At 54.7% G+C, this 22,288-nt stretch overlaps 2 protein-coding genes across 4 annotated transcripts in view; both read right to left on the bottom strand.

The window, feature by feature from the left end:
- Positions 1–10,359, bottom strand: part of YJEFN3 (YjeF N-terminal domain containing 3) — a 46,237-nt gene extending 35,878 nt beyond the window's left edge. Inside the window, exons 1-2 of one of the 3 annotated variants that reach the window (XM_034755263.1) lie at positions 10,140–10,359; positions 8,932–9,148 (exon numbers count right to left, since the gene is read on the bottom strand). In XM_034755263.1, the coding sequence (XP_034611154.1) occupies positions 8,932–8,978 (47 nt within the window). In that variant the 5' untranslated portion in view covers positions 8,979–9,148; positions 10,140–10,359. Of the gene's footprint in view, positions 1–8,922; positions 9,149–10,139 lie in introns of all 3 variants that reach the window. The other 2 variants (XM_034755261.1, XM_034755262.1) reach the window with 2 other exon arrangements.
- A 5,957-nt stretch (positions 10,360–16,316) lies between these two features.
- NDUFA13 (NADH:ubiquinone oxidoreductase subunit A13) overlaps positions 16,317–22,288 on the bottom strand; it is a 10,877-nt gene continuing 4,905 nt past the window's right edge. The window contains exons 2-5 of the mRNA XM_034755264.1: positions 21,933–22,011; positions 21,596–21,667; positions 20,306–20,375; positions 16,317–16,564 (exon numbers count right to left, since the gene is read on the bottom strand). Coding sequence (XP_034611155.1) covers positions 16,445–16,564; positions 20,306–20,375; positions 21,596–21,667; positions 21,933–22,011 — 341 coding nt within the window. The 3' untranslated portion in view covers positions 16,317–16,444. The remainder of the gene's footprint in view (positions 16,565–20,305; positions 20,376–21,595; positions 21,668–21,932; positions 22,012–22,288) is intronic.

The following is a 22,288-nucleotide window of genomic DNA, read 5'->3' as shown; positions in this document are numbered from 1 at the left end:
GCCAGAGTGGTCCAAATAGCTCTGCCTGGTGGCGCTGGAGCCCTTTGGAGAATCAGAGTCCTTGAAAATCATTTGAAGATTTGGGCTTCAGTTCCCCACCTGTAAAACGGAGATACTGATCCTGGCTTTCTCTCACTCCTGGGTCTGTCTTGTCTATTCTCTTACATGTATGTACAGCACCTAGCACAATGGGATCCAAACACAGCTGAGGCCTCTAGATGATACTGTCATACAAATTATAACAACTAGCTCGTTAACCTGGGGCAAATCACTTAGCCTCCGTGTCTCAGTTTCCCCACCCACAAAAGTGGGATCACCGAGGGTTGACGTTAAAGAGCTTCGAGATCATTTAGACAAAAGACGTTCCGGAAGCCCAACGCATTAGATTTTTGTGAAACGAGGAAAAACGAGCAAGGCTAAAAATAGATTGGTAGATTAGATAGGAGCTATTATCTCTCGCTCCTCCTTACCAGACTCTTAAATACATTTTCCCATTTCCTCTCCTAGCTCTGGGCTCTCTAGAGAGATTAATCTCATTCCATTTAATTCGCACAGGGGATTCAAGAATGGCAGAACACAGAGGTACCGATCAGCCAGGAGATGAGTGAATGTTTAATGGGTGGATATTTTGGGATGCTGCACATCAGGAACTGGATGGGAGGCAGATATACATATGTAACATTGAAATAATACAGTAAATGCTAAAGTCAATTTTCAATTAGTTTCAAAGCAGCATGGGGAGGTGGGGTGGGAGGGGACATCTGTATTAAAAAAGCTGCACAAAGCATTTGCTTGCCAAAGGTTGATCGGATTCTTTCCTTCCCCCCTTCTTCAAAGGCAGTCAGAGAAAGGCAATTATTTTGGTCATTAACGCACAGTGTCCCTGTCATTATGGGTATTGTTAACAGCTGCGTTTGTACTCACACTTAACAAAAGCCCCTTATTACAGTCCTGTGTGCCTTTAAAAAAGATTTTCTGCCTCTAAACCAGGGGAACCATCTTCTTTAACTCCTGCTGGGAGGGGTCAGGCTGGGGAAAAAACCCGGTGATCTCCTCCCAGGCTCCGCCCACACCTCCAGGTCTACCCCCTCCAGGCACCACCACGAGATGCCACTCCCAGCCTAGCATGGAGCCCTTCATAACATATTCAGCCCTCTAGTGTCTTGTGTGCACTGGCAAGCACTGAAAGAGTCAACAGTGCTGACATTTAACTGCCAGCATTAGGTTTCAGGGAGCTAATGATGCAAATGAATGGGAAAGGGATTTTGCTTAATGGATGTCCCCACCCCCTCCTTTCAATGACACTTATTTAACTCCAAGGCCTAATTAACCATGAGAAGAAAAGACGGTTGTTAAAAAAAAAAAATCAACATATTTCCACCCTTTCCATTCCAGGCGCAAGAACTCACCCCAAATGTCTTGTGAGTCCTCCAAAAAGTGCTGTGCAGTATAACGCATAGCAGCCAAGGAGTGCCGCTGGCTGGGTTTGTGGCACTGGGGTCTGTGCCTTTAAGGGCTGAGCGCCCCAGACAGCGAGTCTGGACAGGGCGCTGGGAAGCTCCTGTTCTACTCAGCCAGTTGGAACCGGACACAGCTCTACTCTTGCAAGGACCTGACTGATCCCCGAGCACCACAAGCTGCAGGCCTAGCCACGAGCGTTAGCCCAAAGGAAATGGCTCTCGCACCCTGCCAGCCGCTGGAATGTGCCCCATGCCCACAGAAGGGGTTGGAATTGAAGGGAAATTGCCCCAGCATAGAGTCTGTTCTGCAGGCAGCACTGGCCTGGCTCATTGGCCTGGCCCTGTTTTCATCAAGCTATTTTCACATCCGTTTCTCCAGCGCTCAGCAGCGTGGCCAGGTGACTAGGGTGCAGACCATGGGCTAGGCCCCTCCCCTCGCCCTGCCTCACCTGTCTGATCTATTGAGAGTGTGGGCAGTTAGAGGCAGAGACTGGCCCTGCGTCTGTGCGTCACACCAGGAGTCAGCGGCAGGGCTGGGACTCGAAGTCCCGCCCTCAGGTGGGATTTGGTGCACTGGTGGGGCAGCATCTGAGCAGTCCAGCCCAGCTAGACACGCTCATTCCCCCAAGTGAGTATCCACTGACCAGGATTCTGCTGGGCAGGGCGGAGTAGCACAGGGCCCAAGGTTTTAATGCCCTGCCCATCAGCAGAGCAGCGATTTTAGACTCAGCTTGGACGGCTAATCCCGCATGGATGGGCCTTGCCTTTGCGTGCACGAATCTAGTAGCAAGGGGGCCGTGAAATGGCACAGACTGGAACTTCAAGTCCCCTCCCCGAGGCCCCATTCCCCGCAAGTTTGGATTCTTCAAACCCCTTTAGCATCCTCCTCCCTGCTGTTGGGAGAAGAGACGGAGAAACTAGTTAGAGGCGCAGGTGCAAACGCCGCTAATGTCATTGCATTGTTTTTTTAAGGCTGTCAGTTTAAGAACACCCACTAATAGTTGCTGTGGTAACTGACACAAAGGATATGTTAATGGTGGAACTGCACTTTCAGGTCACTCTTTGTAGCAAGGGGGTGTGTGAGCGAGCGAGCGAGCGAAAGACTTCGGGGGAAATTCATTAGCACAAGGGAAAAAACGCTCACTTAATAATTTATACCCTCCATTTACTCCCTGTTGGTCACTGTTGTTCTCTGAGTGTAAGTAACTTCTCCTAGCAAAAGGAAACACGCGGTTGGGAGAAAGTGTGTTTGATGGATTCCAAATGCCAAACCTCAGCCCAGTTCAAGGAGGGCTGACAAGAGGCCGAAACCACCACCGTTTTCACTGGGAAAGGTTTCTAGACGCTTAGCGACAAAAGAAATGTTTTTTTTAAAAAGTCAGTGACGGCTTTTCAGAGTTGCCGGCTCACGTGGTCGTATCCTCGCCGCTGTTGCTGTTTTTCTTAAACTCAGGTGAACATACCAGATTCTGAGCTTTCATTTCCAAAACGGTCAGTTTCCGGCCAGCGTGGTTACAGGGAAAAGCTTGAAAACGGGGCCTTTAACGGCTGAAAGGCCAGAAGGCAAATAAACAGAACCCAACGTGTTCTTTTAAAAATCTCACAATCCTTAAGCCAAATCTCACAAACTCATGATTGTCGCCTAGATTCAAACACCCCCAGACACCAGGGAGGCCTGGTTTTGGAAAGGCGGAGCAACCGCAGCTCCAGCCGACACCAATGGAAATGGAACGAACTCTGGACTAACTCTGAAGATGGGATTATACTGGCCCCAGCTAAATAAAAGGCTCCCAAAAAGCAAAGCAAGGCAGTGCTTCATTTGTGCCAGGACTGAAGTAAAAGAAATTTGCTGGAGCCCCAGCACCTCTTTCATTACAAACCAAGCACTGAACCAAGGCACATTCTGCCCTGGGATGGCAGCCAATCGAGCTGCAGCAGTGCAAAGCCGTAGGGTCCACACGCCTGATGCTAGTGGACCTTGATGGGCACAGACACAGCTCACTCTGGGCTCAAACCGCTTTGCCAGCCTAGATCCCCTGAGCTGAAAGTGCACCAGGGCCAGGCTCAGCGAGGTGCTGTCCATCAGCCAGGCTGCTTTGCATGGGCAGAGGCAGCTGCCAGTCCAGCGGCAATCGTCTCACACAGGCATGGAGACAGGCTCGTCCTCTGGAAGCAGAGCACAGGTCTAAGGGCTGAGCTGCCACCAGGGGCATATTAATGATTAATCAGCTCCCAGAACAGGCTTTCCAAGGGCAATGGAAATGGAGACTCCCGAGGGACCAAAAGCAGTTTAACCCTGGACGAACCGCTTGCCAGCAAAGCAGCCAGGCAGGCAGCCCCTCCCCGCTGCCCTATCCCCTCGGTGGGACTGGGGGATGTCTGGATGCGACCCCGGGGAGGACTGGGTCTGAGAGCCCAGCAGGAACCTGTCGTAATGCCCGAAATGCAGATGCCGGGAGGCCTTTGGGGGCAGGGGAGATGGACGCAGCACAAATGCAAGGGGCACGAGCAGGGTCCCTCTCCCATCGCCACCTCCACAGGCCGGATTCAGGGGCAGCCCGGGGGGAGAGGGGGTCGGAGCTGCAATTCTATACCCAGGGTTTGTAAGATACCAGTTTAAAAAAAAAAAAAAAACACCCCTATTTTAGCCTTCAGCCCCTAGCAACAGGGGATCCGCATCCCAGCATTGCCCGGGCAGGCCCTGCCCCCCATGGCGCTCCTGTCTGCCTCCCCCCTGTCCCCTACAGTGCTCCCCATCACAAACCAAGCCCCCCTCCCGACACACACTCTGACCCCATCGCTGGGCGGGGAGATGTGGGAGCAGCCTGGGTATTGTCAAGGTAAGAGCTGGGGGGGCTCTTGGTTCATCCCCCAGAACCCTGCCCCCCCAGCCAGCCCGTCTCTGTTGCCTCACTGACAACGAGGGAGCTGGGTGGGCGCCCACCAGCAAACAAGCTGGCTGAATCCATGGATACCCGGGAAGCAGTTTCCGTAGCAACGGCAGCTGCTCCGGCTCTGAGCCCCTCCTCCACCCACAGGAGGCTGAGGGAGGTCGGGGCTGACCAGCCATGCAGTGGGCACTGGGCCGTGTGCTGGCATTATCCGCATGGCACTGCAGAGCTCCGTGATGCTTCCTGAGGCTACGGGTTGGGGAGGCGGGGGATTGGGCCAAAGCAAAGGCAGGAGCTCAGGGCCCTCAGATGACCCTCAATCCCGAGCTGCAGCCCCAGGCCTCCGAACGCCTCAGCTCCCAGCAGTAGCCACGGGCAGGTTTCTCTTTCAGCTAAGCCTGGGTTTGCCTTTCACAGTGAACTCCCCTTCCCAGCCATCCATCTTCCCTCAATCGCTTTTTAATTTTGTAATTACAGCTAAACACATTGCAATTATCCGGGAAGCTGCACCGCCCTCGGCGCAGCAGCGCCAAGCTGCCTGGAAGCTCCCACATGGAGTCACCCTCGTCCCTGACCCCCGGCACAGATGGGGGCTAGGCGCTGCTCCCCAGCCTGTGCTTAGGTCAGAGGTCCAGCAAGGTCCCCAGGCCTTGACTCAGGCAGGGGGAGCTGTGCGGACGCTGGCCCGGCCCCCTGGTTCAGTGAGCAATCAAGGATTCGGTCTCCAGCCAGAACCTTCCACGTCCCACATGCTCACCCTTGGCTGGAGCTCCCGGCTCAGCAGCCAGCATCTCTGCAAAACCCTTAGGGGTCCAAACCTTGGGCTGGACCAACACTAGCCACTTTTGCTGGGGTAGCACGGTTGGCTAGGGGGCTGATTGGTGACATTTCTAACCCAGCAAGAGCCCCAGTGCAGCCCCAGTGAGCCCCACCCACCAGTACTTTTACAAGGATCGCTTATTTTACTCAGGGAACTGGTACAAAAGCCCCCGCCCTTTTTTTTTTTTTTTTTGCCAGCATCAGCTGCATTTACACCAGGAGAATGTGCTGGTATAGCTATGCTGAAATAACTGCACCAGCCAATCTTCCCTAGCACTGACCTGGCCTAAGCCTCTCACACCACTAACCGCATTAAATGGCTCTTCCAATCCTGACCCACAGCCCCCACTATCCCCCCTCTGGGGACCCCATTCCCAACCTAGAGCTCCCTATCTTGCACTCCCAGGAGGCTGGCAAAGAGCTTTGTGTATAATGCAGACATTTCCACTAGGCACAGAGCAGAGAGGGCGCCCAAGAACACATGGTAATTATGACCTGGGCCTGTTGATTAGATCCAGCCTGATTAATCGCACAGCTCTACCATGCCAATGACCTGGTGCCAGGGGCCTCAGGAGAGCAGAGCTGCAAGGAGCCGGAGCGACTGCTGAAGATGCTCATTAAATCATCGCCCCAGGCTGGGTCGCCATGTGCTCACGCCTGGAGAAGCCCTGATGTGTGGGGAGAGACTTTCCCCTGCACTGCACCTGCCAGGGGCCTGCTCAGCCCCGACATACCTCAGCCAGGAGCCCAGTACCACCAGGAGGGGCCCCCCACCTGGCACTAAAGGGACCTTTGCACCCAATCACGCCCACAGCAGGAGCAGGGCATCTGCCCGGCTCTGCATCCGCCCTGGCTCCCCTGCAACTCCCTCTGTACCTTGGACAGTTCCCGGAGCTGTTCCATCCACTAGCAAGGCCAGCACAGGCCCGTCAGCCACGGAAGAAGCAGCCCTGGGGGCCCAGAGGAGAGAAGGTGCCACCAGCACTCAGGGCTACCTGGAATCCACGCGAGGTGGCTAACAGCCGGCGCGGGGATGTGCGGTGACGTTCGTACCATCACAACCCTCGCCGGCCGCAGCTCTGTGCAGGCTGAGATGCAGCACTGTGGGGGGAAGCCGCCTTCTTCGGAAGCACCAGTTAGCAGCTGATGGAGGAGACTGATGCCAAGACAGATGGAGCAGGTGGCTGGAGACTGCCGGGAAGGCCCTATGTGCCATCAGCCTAGGCTGCTATCTAGTATGTGTATTACCGTCGCCCCAGCTGAGATCAGGGCCCTGCCATGCCAGGCGCTGCACAGACCGTGAGCAGCCGGCTCTGCCCCAAAGAGCTCACCGTCTGAAAAGAGAGAGTGGGAGGGGAAACTGAGGTACCAGGAGAGGCAGGGACATGCTCAGGGTCGCCCAACAGATCAGTAACAGAACTGGGAATAGAACCCCAAGCTCCCGAGCCCCAGGCCAGCAGCCCTAGCCACTAGGCCACACTGCCTCCACCTTTTCCGCATCTCCTCTCACTTGTTCTGTGCTGCTAGCACCATGGAAACACCCCCCTGCCCCAGGGTGCCACCTGTCCCCACTGGCCGAGCCCACCCTGACGAGGGTTCCCAGGTCCTCGGCCCTGCCACCCCACACACAAGGGCTTGGCCAGTTCAACCCTCCCTGTGCAGCCATGTCTGGAGAGGACGCAGCCAGCGCTCCCCCAACCCCACCTGCTGCACGGACACCGGATTCTTCTTCCCAAGCCGCAGCCTCTGTAGGGGGAGGTGACCTCCCCCTGAGCACCTGGCCTGGGTGGATGGGGCAGCGTTCAGGGCCCCTCTCAGGAGGAAGCTGCCCCACCCCAGCAGACAGAACAGGCCCAGTGGGGGCAGAGACCAATCTAGAGCCGGGACAGCGACGTCTCTTAGCTCCTGCTACATGAGCCCAGATGGGGCATGACCCCCAGCACACAGCAGGTCCCCCAACCTGCCCCGGGCCAGCCTGCAGGAGCCACCCTAAGCAGGGCCCTGGCCCAGCTGGGGATATTCCAGCTCCAGGACCACTCGGCTCCCAGGAGCTGGGAGTGGAAGAGGGCAGGCTCAGGGTCCCATTTCCAGGGGTGCTTGGCAGGTGGGTCCTCCCACAGGGCAGGGAGATGCCAGCTGGCCCATCCCGGTAATCCTGGCTTTGAGATGATGCTCTGGGGTGTGCCCCATTCCAGGTCAGCCTGTGGGGGGCCCACGGGGAACAGCTCTTGTCAGCATGAAGGCTGAGGTGCATCGTTGTGTCCCTGATACCAGTGCCACACGATTTCTCTCTCCTTCCCGAGAGAGGTGTCCCTAGAAGGGCCGGGAGGCCCAAACAGCTGACAGCCCCTTTGCACATGAGGGCAGGGCTGGGTGACGCCCCCAGAGGCTGTGGGCTGTACCTCGTGCTTCCTCCATGCTGCACCCTGCTTGAATGTGGAGGGGCCCGGCCAATCCTCCCGCCAGGGACTGAGAATGGAAGTTTCTTCTCTCCTTGGCCCTGGTACCCCTCCCTGGGCTCCCCAATGAGATCACAGCGACGGCACTAATCCAGACCATCCCAGTGCTCTGGACACCTCCCGCAGCCCTGCTGAGCCACCACACCTCCTGTGCGCCAGAGACAAGGGACAAAACCCGCTGCTAAAGGTGGCAGCTGGATGCCCCAGTGGGTGCAGGCAATTAAGATTCCATGCCAGCCCCGGGACCTGTCAGCTGTGGGAATTGCTTGTTCCAGCTACCGAAGTACCTACGGGGCTCATTGGCACAAGAGACAGGGGAGTGCTCGGAACGGGCGCCGTCTGCCCTCAGACCAGCCGAGAGCTAGCGCCCGAGAACAGCACAGCCCACACCCGCTGCCCAGCTCATCAAGGGAGTGGGGACAACAGGGAAAGGGTGTGCTCAGAAACAGCAGCCAGCGTCAGCCGTTGCGCTTCAGCCAGGGCCAGGACGGGCGCACGGTCATGGACCGAGGCAGCTCTCCCTCCCTCCCTCCCTCCCCTGTGGAGCCCAAAATAGCTCAGCATGCCCACGGCTTAGGGCCTCTCTGCTTCCCGAGTGCCCGGGGCGAAGGGCAGGGACACAGCAGGTGGCTCAGAGGAGAGTGTCTGCCAGCACTTTTGAATAGAAGATGCTGTAGGAAGAGATCCAGGCTTGGAAAACTGGCTTGCACCTCACACCAGTGCCTGGGGGCATGGCAGGGGGGGGCTCTAGTGGGCAGGATGGCAGGGCTGCGGCAAGGCCATTCCCTGCCCATGCCCAAGAACAGCTGTGGCATAGAAATCAGGGCAGAGAGTGGCACTTTCTATTCTCTGTCCAGGAACAAACCCTCCAACATCCCTAGGGCTCCAACCCCCCTTTGGGTCAGCAACTCTGCTGTGCCCTGCCCGCTCCCTGGCAAGCTAGCCCAAGCTGTGCCCACTCTGCCCACATCCAGCCTCCCGTGTCCTGCAGAACCAAAGGGGAATTCCGCTTCCTAACCCAAGCTCAGCGGTAGCAAGAAAGGGGTGTGGGCAGCCCACCAGCAGCACGGGCACCTGCTCCAGCCACCCTTGCTCGTGCAGAAACTTTCCCTGCCCACCCTAATCCGCTCTGCATCAGCGATGGAGCTGCAGGCTCCCAACTGCCTGGAGGTCCCGTCCCCTCCCATGGGCTCCCACTGGGGCACCCTCTGGTCCCACAGTGCCCGGAGCACCAGCTAGCACGAGACCCTTCCCCTGTAGCCAAGCTGTTCTCCCACCTGCAGCTCCACTCACCTGAGGTACCTGAGCGGCTCGATCTGCTCCCCGCTCTGGGTGGACGGGCAGCTCATTGTCCCTGGCTGAGCGCGGGGCAGGGGGTACAGCTGCCCCCTCTCTGCCTTGACTCCCAGCAGCTGGAGCTCCCTGCACTGCTGCCGCTTCTCTGCTCCTTTTCTTTATGGCTTCGAGCGAGCGCAGAGCCACCTTCCAGGAGACGGAGCCAGTCATGAGACAGCAGCTGCTGCAGGGAAGGGGGACGATTGGTTGGAGGAACAAGCGAAATCGCCTTCGCCCAATGGGAAGCGGGGAATTGGTTAACCCCTTCCAGCCCACATGGCCATCAAGCAGCTTCAACAAGTCCCGTGGCTGGGTTTGCTCCTTCGATGGCGAGTGCCCCAGGTTGAGTCGTGCCCACCTGAGGGAACTGGGGCGACGCTCTGGGGTGGAATAAGCTGGCAGGTCTCAGTGCTATCCTGCCATCACAAGTGGAACAGATTGGGACTGGGCAGAGGGGCCGAGGCCAGCCAAGCCACTAGAACTGGGCTCCCCCGTCCACAGAGACAGGCATGAAGAGGCACCTGGAGGGAAGCCTGCATCACTGCGCCCCGTTCCCCACCGACCACAGAGGCGTGGGGAGAGCTGGAGCACTCAGCCCGGCGTTGGCTTCACCCCCATGAGCATCAAGGCGAGAGCTCGGCGGATTCCAAACTGCCCTGCCCAGAGCAGTTCCCAGGGATAAGGGAGCCCGGCCCTGCTCGACCGTACACCAGCGTCACCCCTTCGGCTGTAGTGGAGTCACTCCTGATTGACACACCAGCGTGAGGGACAGCAGCCGGCCCAAGGCCGCAGGGGAGGCCGTGCTCTGGGACAGGTACCCAGTGCAGCCATGGCTGGCAGTAAGGTCAGGAAAGATCAGTGGGGTCAGTCAAACTCCTGAAGGTGCCACACCCCCCACCGTTCAGACCCACTCTTGAGGTCTGGGCACAGTTTGCTGGGAAGAGACCAATGGCCATTTCCTCAGCTGAGTTCTAGCCCCTCAGGGCGCCTGCAGAGCCAGAGAGAAACTGCCTGGAAAGGGCCCTTGCTCAGCTGGTGAATGCAGCCATCTTGTTGCCACCCCCCACAATGCACCCAGCCTGGTGCAACCCTCCATATCCCTTCCCGATCCACACAGCCACCCTGAAGTACGACGTTCCCCACAATCCAGCCGGGCAGCTGGCAGGGCCACTCACCGAGTTCCTTGTAAAACGCAGCTCCCAGCTGTCTTCCTTCCCTCTGCAGCTGCTCCCCAATGGCCTCTGGGGGCCTGCAGCCCTGCTGGCGGGAGGGATCAGCAGTGGACAGGATGGGCTTCCGGCTGCGCAGAGAATACCGCTCCTTCCCCCAGCAGATCCTTGGGAACGGGAGGGGCTTCCCCAAGTCCCTCCCCCCAGAGGCAATGGCCCCGGGACAGCTCACTGACTGTTCCAGCGCCCTGGGGCCCAGCGAGATCTCTTCCACCTGGAATACGCCTCCTCCAAAGCATGGGGTGGATCCTTTAGAACTAGGCAAAACTCCAACTACTAGAGTCTAAGGAGTCAGGCTGCTCCCTGGGGAAGGGGCGTAGATGGGGATTTGCTCCTGTCAAGGAAGGGGACCCCCATCGCCACAACACAGAGCATGTCGCTAAGAAAAGTCTCTCCCCTACGGATGGGAGGTGAATTAACAAAGAAGCAGCTGCCACCTGGACTGCTGAGATCTGACAACCTCCCCGGGGCTGTGAGCAGTTCCTGGAGCCTGGCCTGTGCGCTGGCCCCTTGCACAGGGTGAGAGTTTCCCCCAGCTCAGTCCAGTGCATGTGTGCTTCACCGTCAGACAGGCAAGCGGGCGCCAAGGCTACTGTTCCCATGCTTAAAGTTCAGGCCGTTAACCCATCCTCTGCACTTGAACAAGGCCCTTCCCACAGCCCCCGCCCTGGGCTCTGAGAGAAGCAGCAGGCTGTAGCCACAGCATTCGGAGCACTCAGAATCAGCAACCCCATCAGCGAGGCCATGAGCCGAACACAGTCAGAGATTTCCCCTCTCAGCGCCTAAAGCGTGGAGGGGGAATTGAAACATGTGCATAAGTGTTTGTAGGATCCAGGCTTTACCGTGGGGTAAAGGGCAAGGTTCATTTACCACAGTGGAAAGGCAGTCTAGCATCAGCCGGGCACAGCACCTCCTGCTGGGAAGGGTTAGTAAAACAGCAGCTCCCACTAGGAAAGGAGCCCACGACAAGAGTTACTGATAGAGCAACAAGACGGGGTGTGTGTGTGTGTGTGTCTTAAAATAAATGTAAAATTGCCTGTTTTTCAAAATTCATTTTAACAAATCCCTATAATATCCTGGGGGGCGGGGGTGACGGTAGGTAGCTGCTAAGGTATTGGTCCTAAGCACTGGGGTGCTGTAGGCAGTGCGAACATGCATTTCTAAGTGGGTTAGGCTTTGAATGGCTCTTTCCATAAAACAAGCCCCCATTCTTAGCCCCCTCGCCGTCCTCTAATAACCCAACAATGCCCTGCACTACAATTCCTAGAAGCTAAAAGGCCACACAAGCCTAGTTATTTCCCCCCATGCCGTTCTGCCTGCTGTTAAGGAGAAGCGTAAATTCAGTCTGCCAGCTTGGATTTCTCCTGCACGCTCGTTAGCTTCTGGCCGTGTTGTTTCAAAGCGAGGCTTTAATCAGGCCGCTGGAGAGACGCGTGCATTTCCCGGCCCCGATCTCGGTTACATTTTAAAAATACTAGAGCGAGGTCTGCGGAGTTTGAAGCGGGGTTTGTTTTATCTTTTCCTTTTTCAGAAGGATGGAGCTTTCCTCCTTCGTAGGTTCATACTCTCCCCCCCCCCTTCTTTCAGTTTAACTAATTGCCAACTTGTTCCCTTTGGTTCTGCAGATGGAGGGGAAAAAATCCCAGGCTTGCATTGGGGGGGAGGGGGAACCCATCTTTTACATTGCACACGCACAACTATGGTACAAGGCAGGCTGCTCTCACAGTTAGCCCCCTGGTCTGCAATTCAGGAAAGCTGAATTTCTACCTCTGAATCAGACTTTTCAGTTACATCATTAAAATCTTTCTGGCCCAGATCCTCGAAAGGTATTTAGGTACACAAGACCCATGACGTTGAGAATCCGGGTCTCTGGACCTAGGCAAAATGAGGACAGCACTTCTCCCCCAGCCCAACTCAGCATATCTTTCTCGGATGTTTAAACTACAAAGGGCAGGAGCTGTCTCACTCAGTGCTTCACCTAGCACATTGGGGTCTTGATCTCCGCTGGTACCTCTAACCACCACTATAACACAAACAATACCCCGCTACCTCGATATAACGCCACCCGATAGAACACGAGTTCGGATAGAACGCGGTAATGCAGTGCTCCGGGGGGGGGGGGGGGGGGCGAGGGGGGGCTGCGCACTCTGGTGGATCAAAGCACGTTTGATATAACGCGGTTTCACCTATAACGCGGTAAGATTTTTTGGCTCCCAAGGACAGCGTTATATCGAGGTAGAGGTGTACTAATACTAGGCACTTGCAGATATTAGCCAACGAAAAGACTCGAAGTAGCAACCTTCCACACCTGCCTTCCATTGCTAGCCCAATTTTCAGAGGAAAGACTGGACATACTTAGAGGGCTGTGCCGGAAAGCTCCCCTCACCCACGAAGAATTTCAAGTTGACATTTCAGGCAGGTTAGGCTCAGTTGAAAGGAACAAACACTGAAAGCAGCAGAGGGTTATTGGCCCTGATCTGTATAGAAACGGGTGGGATTTTTTTTTTCCTGAGTGTCAACTAAAAGTGACAAGGTGGGGGAGGGAATATCTTTTATTAGATCAGCTTCTGCTGGTGAAAGAGACAAGCTTTCAAGCTTACAGCGAGCGCCCAGATCTGAAGACCGCCGTGGAGCTCGAAAGCTTGTCTCTTTCCCCAACAGAAGTTGGTCCGGTAAAATAGATCACCTTCCCCAGCTTGTCCCTCTCAGCCTGCGACCAACACGGCAAATTACTAAGGAAGTGCAGTTTAGATAAAGAATTTGCCCTGCAGCGTTTACAGCCCAAGCACCAGAACAGGTGCTAGAGCGGGAGAGCCAGAAAGAGAAACCGACTAGTCAATCGACAAGAACCCACATATTCAGAAGCGACTTGGGCACTCAGATTTAAGTCTCACTGAAGTCACTGTGTCAAGTATGCTTACGCTGCAGCCAGGCATGTGATTGGCAGCTCATGTATACGTTCTCCCGCTAGCCACGCTCCAGCTCGCTCGCTATAAATAGCGGTAAGGAAGAGGCAGCAGGGGCTGCACAAACAAGATGGGGGGGGGGAGGTCAGGTGGGATTGTGCAGCCCACACGGAAGCCCTGCACCGTTGTGTCCTCACCGCTATTTTTAGTGACCTAGATAGATTAAAGCTAGCACAGGGCACGTCTCCACACGCTGCGAATCACACCGCCAGCTCCAGTGCACATACCCTTACTGGCATAGCTATGTGGGTTAGGGTTGGGGGGGAAAAGTCACCCCCCGTAACCATAGTTGTGCCAGCGGGAGCCCTTGTGTAGCTGCAGTTATGCTGGCAAGAAGTCCTAGTGCCAGTATGACGTACTCCATTCCGGGAACTGGTTTAAGCAAAAAGAACTCTTTGGCATGGTTAAGAGCAGCTCCCCCATGAGGAGGGTGTCCTGGGACAGCTTAGAGCAGTTTGGCAATCCTGGCAAATGCTTTTCAGCGCAGGCAAAGACCGACACGTTTGAAAACAGGATCTGGACACCTAGTTTTACCCCCCACGCAGAATTGTTAACAAGTAAAATACGACTGGAAATTCCTCCTGGCGCCACAATCGCAAGTGATGGTAACATAGCTAAGGAGATTTACAATACCTCTGTGGTTTTTAATGCCACCTCCTCTTTAACGCCCCAGGGGAGGGGCTTTAATCAGTTTCTCAGGGTTGTGAAGAACACTGACAGGTGTAATAGAGCGGATACCAGCCCCCCGCCCCGCCAATCACCCTGGGTATGTGAGAGGGGCCTGTCAGATCCTGTTTAACGAGTCCCTCCACTTCCACCTGGTGCTACACTGGCCTTTCCCTGTTTTCTAAAATGCCTATTCATGTCTGCCCTTTGCTCCCTTTTTTTTTTTTTTTTAAAAAACAGTAGCTCACAGCATCTTAGCTGCCAGCCTGTATTGCTTAGCAACCACACAGCTGTGAAGGGGTGTGTGTGTGTGAGGAGGGGCAGGCAACCACCCCTTAGACAGACGCCTTATAGTGCTTTGCCAGGTGGACATTGGCCAAATCAAGGCACAAGCCGACTTTCCGACTGATGAAAGCATCTGCGGTTTAAGTGACCAACACTGCTCCCGTGAGTCACCCCTGCACCCAGGGCTTAACTCCAGCCCGAGCTGTCCAGAGCAGAGCTCCAGTCAATATTTTCAAACTCCAGGGAGTTTTTATAGCATGCTGGGGAGGAGCATGGGGGGCTCCAGGAAATACTCTCTAAGAATTAAAGCCTGCCTGTGCCAGCATGCTCCTCCGGCTAGAGCCCTATTGATTCTCTGAGCACACCTGCCAAGTTTCTGCTCGGCAGACCACATCTGGCCCGGCTCGTCTCCCTCTGGTGGCGCAAGGCTGTCAGTGAATGCTCAGGGGACAAGCCAGCAAACACAATTCCTTGCCTCCTGTTTGCACCATGCACCCTGGGGAGCAACAGCCAGCTCCGGAAAGCAGGAACAGCTGCGGTGCAAAGATCCCCTCCCCATTTCCTGTTTCAGTCTCTTGGGGAATGCTGCTCTGCCCTGTTCCGCGCCAGGCACGGTAGAAGCCAGCAGGGCCGGCTCCAGGCACCAGCTTACCAAGCAGGTGCTTGGGGCGGCCACTCCGGAGAGGGGCAGCTCGTACAGCTGTTCGGCAGCAATTCGGCGGACGGTCCCTCACTCCTGCTCAGAGCGAAGGACCTCCCGCCGAATTGCCGCCGCAGATCGCAATCGCGGCTTTTTTTTTTTTGGTTTGGCTGCTTGGGGCGGCCAAAACCCTGGAGCCGGCCCTGGAAGCAATGCCGGTGTCTCTCTAAATGTAGGAATTTCTAGTGCAAAGTTCATCCTGCCCCCTATCCAGCAGCTTCAGAGGAAAGCACGAGGAACCCTGCAGGGCTAATCTACCCCAAAGGAAAAGCTCTTCCTGACCCCCATTAGAGATTGGGGCTCATGTCCCACAGTAGGAGGGTTTCCAGATCTTCCAAAGCTGTAGCTATTGGGATAAAAAGATCCCAAGTTATTGGCCAATCAACGCTAATCTCCTGGCTTCCGGCTCGTAGCAGTGAGTTGCACAGGCTAGCGCTGGTGCGTGAAAGTCTTCCCTCATCCGCATTTTAAAGTTGCTTTCAAAAAGCTTCTAAAGCCCCTTAAGAGAAGGTGCCATAGGGCAATGCAAGAACTGCTTAATTCACAGAAATATAGTCAATTCAGTATCAGCTGAGCCAGCTCCTCTCCACCCTGCCAGCAGGGTCCAGCCCCATCACACAAGCTGCACCCCAGCCCCTAGACAAGGAGTCTTGGCATCAGCTACAAAGAGAATTGCTCATTTTGGGGCCTGCACCGATGTCTGTCGAGATTATTTCAGCTAAATAAAATTGCCCCTTACACTGGCAGATAGAGATTTGCAGGAGCACAGCAATTTTCATTTCCCCCCTGCGGTGACGTGGCTAAGATTGGCCGTACTGAGCCTTGGGACAGAAAAGGGCTGAGTTTTTAAAGCATATGGAAGAAATGAACATAACTTGGGATTTGATTGATCCTTTCTGACACTGGAAATGTGACCTTCTCCCCTGTAGGAGCTGGGAAGACTGAGCTATTGAAAACAAGCCCTGGGATCCCCATGGCCGGGGAGGGGTGTGTGTAGGGGCATGTGTCAATAGTTCCTCACATTATCTCTCAATAAGCAGGATCAGGAGGCCCTGATTTGGGGGGGGGGCGCGGAGGGGGGGGAAATGGGAGCCCAATATGCTGAGCACTGCCCAGACCCTGAGAGAGAGTGTGGCCCTAAAGAGACTGCACTTGAAATGGGCCAGCCCGGAAAAGGACGAATTATCTGCCTCCCCATCCACACTTTACAGACAGGGAACATAAGGATAGATTAGGGGGCAGATTTAGGAGCTAGCCACAAGGTCGCTGAGAAAATGAATCCAGCTCTCTTGAGTCCCAGCCCAGTGGCTTAAACACATGCCCCTTATCCTTCCTCCACATCTCCTGTCCCCAAGAGATACATAATTGAAGGCAAAGGTAGCTAACGGGGCTGGACAGAGCTGGGAGCGTGGCACCAGGACAGCCTGTTGCAGCAGGAGGCTTCATGTCAAGGATGAAGAGCCCAGGAAGAAGTGCAGACAGCTGTTTAGAAAATAAACACACACATTTCCACCAGACTGTTTAATGTCACGCACTTGGAACACATGGCCTTTGAGCACTGCATCTGACCGAGGTAATGCTACCGGTGCAAAAACTGGAGGAACCAGGGGGCTGGGGAGAGTCCTGGCCGAGCTTCAGACATACCACTGCAAGCCAAACTTCTCGTTGTCCAGCTCATTCGTAGGCTTGAGGTAATAGAGCTCATCTGTTGTCGGAGGAACCCAGCGGTCAGTGTGGAATACGGACTCCCCCACCTAGAGAGAAAGAGCTAGTTACTGCAGCTCCCCACGAGTACGCCACGGCAGGCTCCCTCACCCAGACAACGCAGAGCAGTGTCTGGGGGTCTGTGTCTGTGCAGCGGCACCTTGTGCTGTCAAATGAGGGCACATAAAGGTGGTGTGGACTTACTGACACTCAGTTCCATCTTGAGCACAAGGCAGAGCCTCCACCGCAGAGGGGAAGGGGGGCAGGAGGTGCAGCACCCATAAAACACCTCCAACAACTCAAGTTACCACAAGGTAGGTAAATTCTCCATCTTGGAGTACATGTCCCTCTGGGGGATCCACCGGAGGAGACTCCCAAGCAGCAACTCAACGAGGAGGCAAATCCAAGCCGCTTCAGAGGACTGCATCATCCCTGGAAGCTGGTGTGATGGCGTACTGCTTGGCAAAGGTATAGAGGGAAGGCCAAGGTGCAGTCCTACAGATTTCTGTTACGGGAACACCTTTCAGTAGAGCTACAGCTGTGGACTGAGCTCTACTGGAATGTGCTGTCACTCTAGGAGAGGACTGCATGCACCCTAGCAGATTCACAAGTTAAAATGTGACCCAGAACCCATTTTGACAGGCTTTTGACTGTCTTTGGGTAGAAATAGGTTCTCCCTTCATCCTCTCTGAAAAGGATACAAATAGCCTAGGAGAGAGTCGGAAAGTCTTAGTCCTGTCAAGATAGAAGGCAAGGACCCTTCTGGCATCTAGTGCACGTAGGCTAGTCTCCTGTCTGGAGGCATGAGGCTTTGGGTAGACCACTGGTAGGCGGATCTCTTCATTAATGTGGCTTTCCAAAGAGATCTTCAGAAAGAGGCGAGGATGGGAACACAGTGTAGCCATATCTCTATGGAAGGAAGTAAATGGTGGGTCTGCCTTGAGAGCAGCAAGCTCTCCCATTTGTCTAGCTGACAATGACTATGAGGAAGCAAGTCTTTGGGGGGGGGGGGGGGGGGGAGAAGAGGAGAGAACAGGTTAGAACAGGTTGTCATTGGTTCAATGGGGCGGGGGGGGGGGGTGGGTTCCTCTGGGTCCTGAGAACCAAATGAAGATCCCAGTGGGGAGCCAGTTTCCCTACAAGGGGAAACAAGTTGTCTAAGCTCTTGAGGGATCTGGCCATAGAGAGCTGGGGAAAAACTGAGGAGCCCTCCGTGGGTGAGTGGAAGGCTGTCACAGCACTAGGAGTGAGCTCAGTGATAGACCCAGTCTCTTTAAATCCAACAGGTAGCCTAGGATCTTGGAGAATGGAACCTCTGAGGTTTGAGAACAGTGAAGAGAATTCCAGAAATGAAAGCGTTCCCACTTCTGAAGGTACATTTTGGGGGTACTGGATTTCCTGCTAGACAGAAGAACCAACTGGACCTTATTTGCACAGGTTAGCACCATGCTCGAGAACCGTCCAGGATCTACGTTCTTGGGGTTCAGGGAGGAGTTGGGAGGGATCAGGGTCCCAGAGTTCTGTGATCCTTCCCGATGGGAAGTCAGAAAGGCATTGCCGCAGAGGGGTGGAGGACGTTCAAGTACCACAAACTGCCTTGGCCAGGATGGCTCTAGCTCGGATGTGGTTTGATTAGGGTTTTGAGACTAGGGGTGGACAAGCATACAGTAGGGTACAGGGTCATGGTGTTATCAGGGCAGCTCCCAATGAGTTGTAGCTGTAGCCTCCCTTGGAGCAGAAAAGATGACATTGCATTGTCCGGGCTGGCAGAGGTCTGCTTCTGGAATACCCCAGGTCTGGCAGAGGCTACGGCTGACGGAATCGTTGAGCTCCCATTTGTGATCCTAATGGAAGTCCCTGCTCAGGGAGTCCTGCCAAATGGACTCTAGAACTGATCGACCCCTGAGGAGACAGGGGGTATACTGCTTATCTGGGGCTGAAGAGGACTTTGCGGTTGGGGATGAGTTTTCCTCCATCTATGGGTCCTCCTGTTCTTGGTTGCTTCCCAGTGCTGAAGGAGTATAAGGTACTGGGTGGGGGGGAGGGGAGTTTCCTACAGTGCTCGCGAGTGATGTGCTACTTGTGGGTATTGAGGTCTTTCTGGTTGGTACATCAGACATAGGTGCCAGTACTGAAGACTGGAGGTCTGACTGCGGTTCAGTCCGGGAGGATTGCAATTGCAGGAGTCTAAGCTGTACTGGGGAATGCCAATGCTGAGGTGCTGAGCCTGGTAATGGAGCGGCTTGTTGATGAACTTCTTTGAGCTCAGGTGCAGGGAAAACAATGGTACCGGAGTATGAATAAGAGCCCTGTGCGCATCCTGATGCCAAGAGATGTCAGTCGGTACAAGGTAGATCCCTGTGCTGTCTATTCTCCACAGGCTACTTCCCGTGCAGTACTGGCGGCTTGGAGCTGGCACCAGATGGACCCTCAGCTGTACTCCTCGAGGAATGGGAGGTCTCCTTAGAGTGGGATTGGTAGGGTGACCTACCCCTCTTCCTAGTAAAAAGGTTTCTTCTTAAAAGTCCTGCTTAAAAGGGGCTGCTGAAGCTGCCAACAGCCACGGGAGCAGCCTGGGATATTGAGGCCAACGTACAGGCTAGCAAAGCAGCTCTCGCTGGAGCTAGCGAGCACTTCATTAGGAGCTTCAGTCTAGCCTCTAGCCTTTCAAGACGTGGCTTTAAATCCCACCCAGACCTTACTCTTCAATGGGACGTCTGAGGCAGTGGAGGCAGCTCAAACACCCATCACTTTGGGGAAAAGCCACCTGGCAGAGCTTAAAAACCCAGGGTCTTCCACATAGCCCAGAGAGGTCCTAGACCAAAAACGGGCTGTGTTAAGACTAGAAAGAAAGAAAACAAAGCAGCAAAGGATAACTTAAGAGAATAGCTAGGTTAAGAAATGTGGGAAGCTGAGAATTAGCAGACATGCAATGGCTCCATCTCGAGGCGCAGGCAGTTGTGAGGGAACTGAGTGGCAGCGGGCCTGTGCCTTTTTATAGACCGCTGTTTGGAGGCTTGAGGCACCGCTCTGCGCAGGTGCAGCCCAAAAGGCACTGCTCTGCATTCTCTGGTGGAGAGCACATGGGTGCACGCGCATCCTACCGTGGAGCACTCACAGGGATATACATTTGAAGAAAAATTCACTGCTGCTGGCTGCACTGTAGCTGCTCCAGAGATAAATAGGAATTCAGTTTGAGCTCCCCAGACAAAACTTTCGCAGGTGTCTCAAACAGCAGTGACCATCGCAAGGCTGAGACCCTGCATGGCCTGCAAACATCCCCTCGGGCCATTAACATACCATAATCGAGAAGCCCTTGATTTCCCCTGTAGGCTCACAGAACATGCCAGTCTCTCTCTACACAGAAGGCTACTTTTGCTCTAATCACATTCACTCCTGTCCTATGAACCAGGACTCCAACGCAACCCAGCAGGACTAGGATCAAGTGTTGATCCCACCCTGCTCGGTATCAGCTGTGCATGCTCTCACTCATACCCTCCCCTTAGACCGCCACCTGGCATTAATGCCTTCCTTCATAAACGCATTATCTGAGCCTGCTGAGAAAACCAAAAGGTAGACGGAACCAGCCTCTTGACTGATTAATTTGTACCACTGGTTATAAGTGACCTTTGGGATACTCATTACAAGTCATCCCCTGCTGCACTATTGCCAGGAACACTAACGATCTGGTGTCAGTAACGTCCACCAGCTTTTCTCCCACCCCACCCTCCATCCCCAGACTGTATGTTACTCCCCCTTGCCCTCTGCTACTAGCATTGCAAGGTACAAACCTTCCACCCAGGAACATCTTTCATGATTTTGGCCTCCTCCTCAAGATTCTCCCGTAAGAGCCGCAGGGTCCTTAAACAGAAAGAAAAGCCTGTGTCTGGATCAGAAGTCACTGGGTGGCAGTCTCTTCCCTGCACCATGCAGGAGCCAGACTAGACGATCTTTACTGACCCCGCTAGCCCTAAAGTTTGTTTCAGAGGCTATTGGGTTGTCATGGGCCACGTTTTATAGAGGCACAGTATACTATTCTGTTTGAAGTACCCACGAACACCCAGTGAAGTTAGCACTAGCAACTGGGGGAGCCTTAACCAACATTTCTACAGATGACAACAACCAGGTTCACCTTTTATAGGGCACAGCATCCTGGCACAGCCGGGCTCAAGCTACAAAGAGATACTGTTTTTGCAGCCAAAGATTTTGCTCCTGAAGCAGTTTCCATGTGTGGTCTGCAGCTTGCAAAGTCCTTGCAAAGCAATGGACTCGTCCACCCCCTTTGGAGAGATGAAGCGGTGCCTTGTCTCAGTTAACAGTGATTCCTTCAGCGGAGGAAGGAATCTTGCAGGGCTACAAAGGATTCACATGCAGGGACCCACTAGGGGTACCAGGCTGGCAGAGGACTTCCGTCAGCATCCCGAGTGCCAGGGGCCTTACACAGAGAGGGCTCTGCCCTAAAGGGCTTCCAGTATAAAAGACAAAACAGAATGTTGGGAGCGTGGGGGGGAACAGATACAACATATAAGCAAAATTAATGAGCTCATGTTATGCACCAGCTTTGGCATTTCTAGTCAGCTCCGGCCAGCCTGCTCACTCACTGCTACCCCAATCCCCTCAAACACATGCCAATCCCAGCCAGTAGTTAGGGCCAGGTGATGGAAGGGGGACAAGAAGCGAGCCCATCCCCTTAGGTTCCTCTGGGACAGAAACGTCCCTCACAGCTCATCAAATCAGCAGCTCCAGTCCCACTGTGCAGAGTGAGACAGAACCAGTCCTGCATGGTTCTCTGGGTGCAAAACAAGGACAGCATTGCCCTGTGTAGGGGGGGGGGTGGAGCCTGCAGCTACCGGGACCTCAGCACCAGCACAGTAAACAGCTGTTCAAGCTATTGAAGTATCCCTGGGTCTTTATACAATAGCTAGTAGGGGCATGACAGTGGCCCAGCAACTGCAAGATCTTACCCTCCCTGACAAGGCCCTCCCCAAAGCAAAGGATGAGCAAGGCAGGTAAATGTGGTGGCATGTGGTGACAGGTACCCTGAATCCAAACGACCCGCCGCAGGGTGGGGATGAACTTACCTTCGATCTGACTCTGCTTGCAAAAGGGGAAACAAAGCGATACGGGTTTCCAGGTCCTCAATCAGCAGGCGCCTGGTACCAAAGAGAAGGTTTGAAGAGTGGATTTCTTATCTGAGCAGCCAAAGGACCTTTTCTGTATCTTCATTTCAAAACTAAGAACGCTAGACTACTACACAGCTCAGTTGTCACAAACTCCTCAGCCAGAATTCCCAACCTTCTGCAATACATCATCATACTATGCAAATACAGGAGAACCACTGCGCCAGCCTGCGACCGCTAGCTCCTTTCTCCAGTCAGCACACGGGGAAGAACACACAGCTGCCAAACGGACATTTACCTCCTCTCTCTGTTCCACTTGACCAGGTTGTAGTAACCCAGGAGCAGGCTGCCAATGCCGATGGCAAACAAGCTATAACCTACCAGAAGAAAGAGGGAGATTAGCTGGGCTAGCCTGGGTCAGAGCTTCCCTTTAGGCTCTCAGCCCCCTGCAAGCAGAGTCTCCTGGAACGGCAGCGCCCCATCAAAAGCTGCGATAATCGCCCTGAAGAGGGGGGGCTACGATGGGAGCAGGGCAGTAACAGGCCGGGGGGGGGGGGGGGACGGGGGGGGGGGGGGGGGGGGGGTAGGCCGGGAGGAGCCGGGGGGGGGGGGGGAAGACGGGGAAGAGGGGAGGCGCGGGGGGGCGCCGGAGCA

This window comes from Trachemys scripta, chromosome 22 (genome assembly GCF_013100865.1).
Source record: "Trachemys scripta elegans isolate TJP31775 chromosome 22, CAS_Tse_1.0, whole genome shotgun sequence".
Classification (NCBI taxonomy): domain Eukaryota; kingdom Metazoa; phylum Chordata; order Testudines; family Emydidae; genus Trachemys; species Trachemys scripta.
The sequence above is the reverse complement of the archived record's forward strand: the minus strand, read 5'-3'. Positions and strand labels throughout refer to the sequence as shown.